General features: G+C 31.4%; 1 protein-coding gene across 2 annotated transcripts in view; it reads left to right on the forward strand.

Moving 5' to 3' along the window:
- The first annotated feature begins 2,616 nt into the window (after positions 1-2,616).
- The window catches only part of LOC132938224 (uncharacterized), a 36,182-nt gene continuing 26,310 nt past the window's right edge, over positions 2,617-12,488 (forward strand). The window contains exon 1 of one of the 2 annotated variants that reach the window (XM_061004927.1): positions 2,617-3,447. In XM_061004927.1, the coding sequence (XP_060860910.1) occupies positions 3,418-3,447 (30 nt within the window). In that variant the 5' untranslated portion in view covers positions 2,617-3,417. Of the gene's footprint in view, positions 3,448-11,332; positions 11,877-12,488 lie in introns of those variants that run through there. The other variant, XM_061004926.1, reaches the window with a different exon arrangement.

A 12,488-nucleotide genomic window follows, 5' to 3' on the forward strand; every position in this document is an offset into this window, starting at 1 on the left:
GGAAGTCTTCCCTAATGCTAAAATAAGTGGATGTCGATTTCACATAGGGCAAAGTTGGTGGAGGAAAATTCAAAGTTTAGGACTCACGAAAATGTATAACACAAATACAGATGAAAGTTATTTTTTAAAATTTTTTTTTTGTTTGCTATTTTTGGACTCTGACAACGTCATTGATTGTTTCACGGATGACTTTTTAGCAATACTGCCCGCTAAAGATGATCGGGTTGTACAATTTACCGACTATGTTTTCGAAAACTATATATCCCCGGATGCTATGTTTCCCCCAAATATTTGGGCACAGTTCTCTGCTAGCTGTAACCGTACCACTAACGGCTGTGAAAGTTTTCATTCACAACTAAATTCATCGTTCTACTCTAGTCATCCTAACATCTATAATTTTATTGATGTGTTAGTAGAAATTCAATCAGAAACGTATATCAAATGTAGAAGCAATGGAATAAAAACGAAGAAAATATGTGAAAAAGAAGCATTTATAAGACAACAGATGACAAAGCTAGCACAAAAAGAAATAGAGCAGTTTGATTTCGTCAAATCATTAAGTTTTAAGTTTTTGCCCAACCAATAAATATTTTTTACATTTTTACATATCTTACATAAATATTAAAATTAATTTTACCATAAATTACCATACATTTTGCCATTTTTACAAAAAAAAACAAATTTAAATAAAATGTAAAATGTGGCCGCAACTCATACGTCTGTTTTATAAACACGGGCCGCAACTCGCACGTCTGTTTCATAAACACGGGCCGCAATTCGTACGTTATTTAGGGATCGGGCCGCAACTCACCAACACCGAACATAATATACTGCTGTCGTTAGACCTGACAAAAAAAAACACTAATACATTTTGACTTATTTGCTTTGTGGCATTTGTGTATGTTATATACCTACCCACGTAAGTAAATCGTACATAATGGTTCAGTAAAATGCAATTAATTTTTTCATTCAACAATGAATTAATTATATTTGTTATTAATATATTATTGAATATGAATAAATTATGATTTAGAATTTTATAATGATATATATAAGCTATTATATGTAGTAATCTTTCAAGTACTTAATATGAAATTAAAAACGACAATCTTAGTAAATAAGAATATAATATATTTTAATATGTATATTATTATCTTTCTAATAATGTGGAATAGCAAGAACAATTCTATAATTTATATTTTAGACTTAAACGCGATGAATAAAACAATATTTATTGTTACGGCTTCTTATTGTTCCTATACATATTTTAATGTTTGTGATATTATGACTATTGCGGTATATAGGTCACCAACGGCCATGAAACACTCTGCATTAATATGCTTTACATCAAACATATTATAACCACACCTAAGAACATGGAAAAAACTGTCAACAATATGTACAGCTGTACCTGAGTCTTTTATAACGGGCATAGGATAATTACACGTTTTACTCGAGAAGCTATTAATTGTAGCATAGAATATCTACTTTAATGTTTTGACTAAAACGATTAATGTTTGTGGTAAATGTACCATGACATAATATGCTATTCATACCTATTTCATAGCTGTTTTCGTTATGAGCTTGATACCTATAAAATACAACTGATTTAGTGCTGCTGCTTTTTGAATGAGTGACAATGATGATGAACCATCAGTGTCTCAATATTAATATGCTAAGGGATGTAGACTATTATATGTGTGCGCCATGCAGGTTTTCATATTATCGTATACGATCAGGAAAGGGATATTGATTTGAATGTCACTTATTTATCTCATAGTAAAATAATATAATAATTAGAACTTAGCTCGTGCATATTGTATTATGTTATACGCATTTAAGTGGTAAGTTGTAACTGATATTATTAATAATAATAGTGCTTGTCACTATGTGGGTTGTACGTAAACGTGTAACACGAACACTGAACTTATTCGTTAACATGATTACAAGGTGCTCAAAACATTTGGAAACGCTTTAATTACTGTTTGCGTTAGTCTAATGGCCGTTTTCAAACTTTTTGATCACCCTTTATATACCAATATTATATAGGCGTAATGTCAAAATAATATTGTCGCCTGGTCCGCGTATATATTAAGGAGGAAAATAAAAATATTCACCGTCTATAAGGATTACTCGGGTCGAGGCTTATGGGACCAAGGATATAGGTATATCTGTGGTATATTGTTTTCTTTTTATACTAGGTATAGAATAAAGTCTTGGACGGTCTCGTAATGTTAAGCCGATCCTACCCCACCCCCTCCCGGTCGAGAATTTTTATACCTATTTATGTATTAATTTATGGTTGACGGTTGTCCCGGTATAACGTACGTTGTGTAAGTCCCCAGACAAAAACTGCACAGTTTTAAGTAATAGAAATACCTATATAGGTACCCACTCCTCTCATGCCACTTTCTCACACTCTCTCCTCTCCACCACTTCACCTACCCCCGCCATATAAATCAAATAAAACGATAACTGTGTATAAGTCTTGTCGAATGGTCAGTGGCGGTGGTGGCAATAATAATATGTAACGTGGTCGTTACGTCATCGTTGTGTTCGCTGTTTCCTCGTGCAGTCGTTCCTGCAGCTTGTATCCGTTTCATCAAATTCCCGTCGGCCGTCGTCGTGTGTATAATATACGAAATATAAACGTGTTGCCCCGGGTCAAGTCGCGCGCGGACCGCTGTCGTCGGCGTTGGCGTTCATGTCTCTTTAGTCTCTCTCGCTCACTTGCTCGCTCTCTCTTTCTCTCTCACACTTTATCTCTCCATCGGAACTGTTACTGTAATATTATGTTTATACACGACATTATACGTTTATATTTTATAAGTTTATAACCATTATGTACATTTAACTGGTATATTATCGACTAGACATAATATAATATTATTATTATTATTATAGGTAGGTATACGCGAATTATAAGGGTCAAGACAATAAATCGGGAACGACGGCGGCGACGGCATTATCGGGGTGTTATACAACAATAAAACAGCTTCCAGACAATAACAAAAAAAAAACAAAAACGATTTTTATTCCTATTTATTACATCGGTTTACCGCGAGTGCTGGACATTCGCGAACCGGGCGTGCCCCTGCGTGGGCAGATACCTCGAGTGGGCACGCGACGACCACAGCGGCTGGTCCGAAATGGCACACACCGTCACACACCTGGACATCATACCGTCCAGGCCGGTCGCGTCGCGTACTCTCATGTCGCCCATGTGCTGTCGTTTTTGTCGTAATAATCGCAATATTGTGCCAATATAGCGTGGTGTTGATGTTTGTGCCACCGCTATAACCAGTGGCGTGTAGTATTATCGTCGTCGCCTTAGTCGTTGTATAACTACTATATAATATTATAATATTATCGTTTTCACTGTCAATTACCATCGGAAATACAACAGTCGACGTCAAAATGGGTTTCGGATTGTACGCCGTCGTAATCGTAAGTCAATATTTGTATTTAATTCTTATTGGGTAGAATTAATCTATTTTTCATTAACGTTTTAAAATTGAAAAAGGGCGAAAGTTAAATTAATGTTAAAAAATGTAAAGTAATTAAGGTTGTAGAATAAATTAAATTAACTTTTGATTGGTTTTTTTTTTTATTAACATTTGGATAGTTATTTTTAGACGTGCATGTAAAATATGATCAATACATTTTTTTTAAATAATTTATTGATTTAATTTACACTAGAGGAAATCATTATTATTACTCACAGGTACTGGCAATATCATAATGATTATTCGTATTTTTCTATTTGCGATTCATATTTTAAGTTTATTTGAAGGAATTCTTAATTATATGTGCTATACCTACGTCTATACTCTATACTGTACTTAAATGTTTACAATTCATTCAGTTTAAGCCACCCTGGGCGCAGTTGTAAAGAAATAACTTACAACTTAATTCAAAGTTTTTAATTTTTTTTGTCTTCTTAATCTCTAAAATCTAAAAAAAATTGACATAGCTTGCATATTATATAGTTAGTATAGACTTTAGAGTATATGTTATAAACTTTAATATATTATATTAGTATAGACTATAGAGTATAGTATTTATATCTTATAGGTACACATATATTATATTAAAAGTTATAGTATTCTGTAATAAGTATATTTTTAGAATGGTATTTTAATTTTTTTTCGTAAGTATATACATAAAATTAAGTAAATAAAAAAAATTTTTTTGGCACTGTATATTTTTTATGATATAATAAAAACCAGTATTTTGTCTTATGTACTATACCTAGTCTAATTTATGAAGTACGTAATATTTATAGCCGTTATTGAAATTGATATTTGTCACCTACATATAGGTGGCGGAAAGAAGAACACGTTCTACTACTGTTACGTATATACATTTAGCTGGATTTTATTACCTACTTATTATTATACATGTTATTAATAATAAAATGTATACCTATTATGCAATTATGGGAAGATAATTTTATTGACAATTAAATGTGTTACATCTTACATGCATGATGATGCATATTATATTTATTTCTAGTTAGTACATCGCACACACGTGGATACAAATAAAATATTGTGTTTTTATAAGTTAAACTATGTTAGGCCTTGACGCCTTGTTGTATATCTGCCAACATAATGAGTATATAATATGTGAATTTAGTGAATATATCATATAGCATTATAGCCATGTAGGTATTTATAATAATATACACTATTATACTACACTACTTCAAGCAACTTTATACTTAAAGAAAAATTTAGTATGGCTTATAATTTAATTGGACATTGAGATAAATATTGACCATCTGAGATTTAATCTGCTGACTTGATATTTTTTATTAGTTAACACTTATAAGTACTATAGTCAATATTGTACACGAGAGAAGCTATACTACATTTTAAAGACGATAATAATAGATAAGTACAACGAATATTGATTAATTTTGTATGCAATTTAGAAAACATCACTAATTTCTCAATAATTCTCAGTATGTTTTAATATTTTATAATAAATTATTATAGTATATTTTGAGAAATTATCAAACTTTGCATAATATTTTCTTTGAATAAATTTTTGTATATTTCCTATCAATTTTCATAAACAAAATGTCTACTTCAAAATTGTCTAAGACATTTCAGCAATGGGATATATTTCCAATTATTTACTTACAAAGAAAATTACTTAACCCTTTAGTATAGTCGTATAGGTATACTTATGTCCATCGGGTACACTTGAAGTTCTGAACATTAATTAATTTACGACGTTAGCTTTAGGCATTGGCGAGAATTTCAAAATAAGTTAACAATGAAAAAGAGATATATTATGTATCAATATTATTAAACTAGGTACTTAATTAAAATGTTGACTAAAAGTAATTCATGCTTCTGATTTTTAAAATAATGAAGCCGGTTTATTGCCGACCAAATTATACTCGGACGACTATATTATTATTATTATATAGGTTATAATAATTTAAAACAATCGGTTTATTGTTTGCGTATGAACTATTATTCACTACTGAAATATTCTCAGAATGTTAATAAACTAAGATTTTTTAACAAAGAATTAAATTCTTGTGCTAAATGTCTATTGTTTCTTGATTTGTATAAATTTTTTTGCGCCTTTGCTCCATTAGATTTTTGCTAGTTAGTTCAGATGTTTGATATTACACATTTCGTAGAACATAAATAGTATATTTATAATATATTGCGTTGGCTTTGGATCTAATGATGCTTGTTAGTCCGTCGTACAAACAAAAGTCCTTGGAACTATGGTGTCCACCACGATCTACTAACTGAAACAATATACAAATAACGTACGTATGAGCCCTATAAACATTAAAATCACGCAGGCCTGAAGGTTCACTTTCACCGAAACATTATATTGATTATTTATCATGATCTATTGCTACATTTCTAAAGTTCTTAACAGCGTAAATGTAATCGGCCAATCAGCTGTTATTTATAATATAAATCAGAAATACTTTATTTGTGACATTAGCTTCATGTTTTCAACTTAAAGCAGTTAACAGATTATATTTTTTATAGATTCATCGTTATTTGATATTATACAGATATTGTAGTATATTCCTATAGGTACTCAAAGTACATTGCACATTTACGCACGTACATCGATGTACAAGTGTTAATGGAAATACTTATGAATAGTAAATAATTTTTATAATTATCAAGCTTACGATTGCGTTGGTCATAGTTTTTTTTTTCTTAAAAAATCCTTGAAACGTTCCCAATTGGGAATCTTGTGTTATGTCTTCGAAAAATTTATTTTGTGAGCATTTTGATTCAATAAAGTTTCTGAATGAGAATATTTCAAGGATTTTCTCATTATTAGGTAGCACATAGTATACTTAATATATTACTTACCATACAGTTATTTACTATCCCACGAACACCATTCTCAAGCTCGTTATTACTATTCTGTTTGTTCTTGTATGATACGTCATGTTCAATGGGATCGTCTTTAACACGGGTCTTTTTAGGATAATAATAACGTTGCATCAAAAAAATATTGTCTCCTCGCTTACGAGAAACACAATTTAAATCTGTTTTTTTTCAAGATACAAGGTCGACATGAATTAAGAGCATTTATTATTTTGCATCCTACTTTGCGAATCCGCCTCCGGATTATCATCCTACATGTTTACGGAACGGATCCCACTTTTTGACACGAAGTGATAATTTAACATTGACATTGATACAATTTGATGTCCGTATATAAAATAATATAATAATAGGTAGTAGGTACTTACCTATTATACATGTAACTGAAATGAGTAGGTAACGAGTTGCAACAATGCATATTATAAACAACGCATGTTAGGTGCGTTCCAATTGTGTAATCCCTGCACAAGGACAATAGTTTGGACGAAAAGGTATATTTATGTTTATAATCTAAGTAGGTACCTCTGCTTGGGACAACATTGGGTAAAAAAAGTGCATTCCAAATTAAAACAAATATATACTGCTTTTCCTTGATGATATGAAATTAATTCCGATAATTTGAAACATTGGATAGTACCTAAATATTAACTGTAAATAAAACTCAGCTAAAATAAAGGTTAAACAATAACAATTGTACTTACGTATATAATTTATTATAATTATTTTCATACCTACTAATACAAGATAGTCGACATTTCCTCTTAATCATCAATAACTTACCCATGAGTTTTTCAGTTAAGGCTACTTCCTACATATCGAAAACACCCATATTAAAATCTGATATATAGGTATAAAACATGTTTTTGTACTTTGTTGTTATATTTTAAAGATTTTTTTTTCATGTAATTTATTTAAGCTACTTATTAATTATTATGATATAGAACATTTCATACATTTTAAAAATATTAGCAAATAAAGTTTAAAAAAGCGAGTAAGTGGATGTTGCTTTGCTGTAAAGTAGGTTACAATGGTGGGCAATTTATAATGAATTGTATTAAACTTGAATTCAATGAAATAATATTATTGTATTAGAAAAACGATTCTGAGCGGAGACGGTTTGTCAGTCTGGATATTGTATATTGTTATTATTTATTAAAGCCTGTAAGTTGAATTAATATTATAATATTATTATTAGATTCTGAGTGGAGCGAGGAAACTAGTGGTTTTTTTACTTTTTATCCCATATGCGAAATTTCTACCAGAAGGAATGCTTCGATTTCAACATATAGTATCTTATCTTTTAGCAAATTGGATCAAGGTTATACTTAAAAAAAAGTAATTTTTAAATTTTCTCAATAGTTATTTAATTTTACGGGAAAAACCGCCGAAAAATTACGAAAAACAACTAAAAAGAGGATTTTAACTTCTAACGCTTTGTTTCTCACCATAGAAACGAATAAAAATAATAATATTATAATATAATTAATACAACTTATAGGCTATAATAAATAAAAACAATATAAAGTATCCAGACTGACAAACCGTCTCCGCTCAGAATCGTTTTTCTTATACAATGATATTATATCATTGAATTCAAGTTTAATACAATCCATTACACATTGACTCACTTGTAACCTACTGTGCAGCAGGGTGACATCCACTTACCCACTTATTCGTTTCTATGATGATAAACAAAGAGTTAGAAATTAAAATCACGTTTTTAGTGGTTTTTTCGTCATTTTTACTATTTTTTTTTACTTGGACGGGGGACGGTACAAACTAATGTCTGAAATAATTTTTATTAAAATGTGAAATTCAATTGATGTCAATTATATAACGAGTTTTACTGTTTTACTAGTTTTACTACTTTTAATTATTTTTTAGTCAGTAGTTCATAGATCATAGATCATAATATACAAGTAAATAAATTATCTAAGGCACAGATACTAGTGTGTGATAGTACTATATTAAATCATGTTCCGAATGAAACATAATTTATCGGTGTTTTTGAATTTTTGAATTTTTTTATACTTATTAAAATATGTGGTCTCTTTTGAATCAAAAAATAAAAATACATAGGTAGATTATTATTAATTTTTTTTTCTACTATAACAAAATATATATTTTAAAATATATTATACTAATTTGAAATTCAAAATGTGTTGTTGAAAAGTGTTATTCAAAATGTAGGCAAGGTAGGAGCACAGGGATGTGGGGGTAAAGCCCCCCACGGGTTTGTGTTGAGTAATTGCGACTATGGAACGCAGTTTTTAAATCGTTGGATGGAGCTCCTCTACTTAATTTTTCCCAATTAGAGCACTGGGTACTAGGTAAGTACAGCAGAACTCTAAATATATTAAGCTATTAAGAAATGTCCGTTGGATACGAACGTATTTTTAGTGTAACTAATACTTAATAGGTAGGCACACATATGCAATACATTTCTTAACATATAAATATCATAATGTACTCCTTATGATAGTTTATAGGTTGTCAAATGTAGAACCATTATCAATGCTCGCTTGTATTATATTGTTTGAAACAATAGATTTGATCCGTGTTATTTTTTAATTTGATTATGGTTTCTTTTTTTATTTGGTTACTAAATATGTGGGCACCTAACAACTAAACTGATTTAAGAGTAATTTTTGTCAGAAACATGTACAGATAAAATGTGATTGTTCAATAATGAAATTTGACACACACGACCATATAATATAATAATTTTAAAGGTAAATATAACTAAATAATATTGTAAAACAACATTTATTTTAAGTTAGTTGTAAGTTTGTTGGTACATGGCATTTTCGATTGTTTAAAACTTATTGGTAGGTTATGAATAAAGTATAATAGGTGTATGAACGGCTTATAAATATTATTGTAGAACGGCATATAAATTGTATATTCACTCTCAATATTATGCGTTTCTAATTTTATAAGATATCACATCTCACTATGCACTTAAAATTATGGTTAAGAGTGTTACGCATATTATATAATAATATTTAACTATTATCAGGTATATATTATTATGTTTCTAAAATTATAATTATATTGTTGAAATACATTCAAAATTTAGTGAGTAAAAAATTAGACATAATAATTATGCGGGGGTAAACGCATATAATAATTACGCTCTTAAGAGTGTCTATATTATACTCTATTATAGACGTGATTCTGATATTTATAATATGGTTGTAATTATTATTATTTTGTATATACCTAAATAATGAGTTTTGCCAGTCGAGTAGAAACGATCCAAATTATCACATTAGAAACGGTCAATATAATATAATATAATAATATTATCATTTATCGTGACTGCTATCTGCTCAAACTGTTCGTATTTATTGCGTCCGTAAGAAAAATTACTTTTTAAAATCGTTTATTTCATCGGCGTTATTTATGGGGAACAATTTAACGACGACCGGATAATCGCGTTGTGTTAGATAATCTCTCTTGGTACTTCCGCGGACAATATTTCGCGTAAAAGGAAACCACTGTTTGTTTTCTACGGAGTGTGGTAAAATGGTAAATACCGCGGTCCGTATGACCTCGATAAGGAAACGGCGGCGCCCGTGTTCGATGATGACGGTATAATATTGGTTATATAGCGATCAGTGACCACCGACGACATAGTTGGTTACACCACAATTATAATCAACGGATATCCCAAATTTGAAATTTCCAAGACAGCACTGCAGCAGGTCATCGAAAATTTAATGAGATACATTTTAGTGTAATTTCTTATCATATAACAAGTTATTTATAGACTTTGTTAAATATTGTACGATTTACATAACTTAACGCATAAGTGCATAACGATTAACGAGTCAATTGTAATTCAATTCTCCGTTACACAGTTTAAATGGTAATTCTCAAACTAATTTATTCTATTGTATATATTGATCAAAATCTTGATGCAAATAAAATCCACTCGTAATTATTATTATAAGGCAATGAATTCATTTTTGAAGCGTTTCACAGTGGGGTATACAATATCAGTGATTTTCAAACTGGGTGGGGGGGGGGGGGCGTCAACAATTTTTTTAGGGTCGCCAAAAAACTTGGTGACATTTTAGCGGGTCTCGACCTCAATAATATCGAGAACATCTGGCGTACCTGATAATGAATCTATTATATAGAGTACCTAATATTTTCTTACTAAATGTTAGGTTAGGCGTATATCCCCATTCCCCAGCACGTGACCCGGACACGAGTGATGAAACGATCGCGGGGGCGCGGGGCTAATCCGATACGCACAAAATATGTGAAATACCAGAATTATACATTAATAACTAGGTACCTACTTAGCTGATATAACCTGGGTCTGCTGCTGACATAAAATTATTAAACTATTTATCGTTACCACATCGTCACTGTAATGACGAAAAAGCGTAACTATAATAATGTTATATACGCATAGGTTTTCCAATGCACATTCAGAAACGCCTTTCTGCATTCGTTACAGTGACTGGAAAATAATATAAATTTCGTAGGTATGTAATTTATACTTAACATTTAACCTGTGACGTTCTGACATATTTTATAATATTATACGAGGCAATGCGTTTGAATGTATTTTATAGGCATGTACTTCACATAACTTTAGGTTGTAGATAACTTAGATAACTAAAGCTGCATGGTACCTAAAGTTGGTACCTACTCAAATACCTACCGTAGCTGATGTATTAGGTCATTTTGTTGTGAATACGATAAATCGTCAACGATAGCGCGGACGACACGTTGTGCTGCAGGATAAGTACCACGGTCCTGGTTATGATAATATTATTATTGTTATATTATAGCGATGCGATCGGAAGTTCCGCTTTCGATTTCCACTGTCGCGGCGGCGGCGGCGGCGGTAGCTACAACAGGACGTGTAGAGGGAATGGACGATCGAGTCTGCGGGGACCGGTTCCGCGTGTGGCGGTCCGCCGCAGCGAGTTTGCGGCTTTCATTCGTCACGCGACAACCGTATAGTATAATATTGGTACGCGCGACGACGACGTCACCCGCACACGTCGCCGCCGCCGCCAGACTAGTGTCGGGCGTTCAAGTCTCCGATCGCGAATTTGTCATTTTTTACTTTACCGTCCGCCGGCCAGCAAGTCGCACGCGACCGACTGTAATCATAACGCGTCGTCATTATATTTTACTTTTAGTTTTTATAATAATATTATTAGGTGTTATTATCGATGGTAATAATAATATAATAGTATATAGACTAATAATACCTAATATTTTCGCCGTTTCCGCCACCGAGTGACATAATATATTATTATAACTGCGAACGTGGTGTACGCTGTACAGTGGTATACTAATGCTCCGCACTTTACACGATTTGTTTCCAATGGGATCGCAATAATCATCGCGGTGTTGGGGACCATAATTATGTTGTTGTCTCAGGCCCGTGGTGTGAAGTCTTCCGCTGCTGCGGTACGAAGTTCGTCGCAAATTACCCGCCTGACGTACCTGTTCTACTGCGTGTTCCAAGTGAGTGAAAACGCGCGCAAGATCACCCCTGCAGCGTGCACTTGACGTTATAAATCATTATCGTCATAATATCTATTATAGGTATCGAGCTTTGTCGCACTGAAAACGCTTTAAATTTATGTATATATCGTAAAAATAAAAATAATAAAACTTTTATTTAACATAATATTTAAAGTTAACTTTTTATTTTTACGCTATTATGCACTATAAAATAGTTATTAAATTTTCAATCATTCGAGTAAATGCTACTAGTACTTAGGATGTGAAATAAAATTCTAAGCTAATTTTTTTTTTTAATGTTCCCGCAGCAATAAATTGTCCACTTGAGTATACACAATACATTTTAATCGCGGATGTTTCATCACTTTTATATCGATCGGTATTCAAAAATATTTAACAGGACAAATACGTTTATTTTGTCAAATCACCATAAACATTAAAATAAATTCATAACATATATAAAATTTTTCAAAATGTTGTAAGTACCTACAACATAAAAAATTCCCACAAATTGCAAAATACTGTCTTTAGAACTTTTTTAATTCAAGTTTATGCTATTTTAACACTCCTAAAAAAAGTTGGAAACGTAAAGCAGTTTAAGTCTTAGTCATT

Source organism: Metopolophium dirhodum, chromosome 2 (assembly GCF_019925205.1).
Source record: "Metopolophium dirhodum isolate CAU chromosome 2, ASM1992520v1, whole genome shotgun sequence".
Lineage (NCBI taxonomy): Eukaryota > Metazoa > Arthropoda > Insecta > Hemiptera > Aphididae > Metopolophium > Metopolophium dirhodum.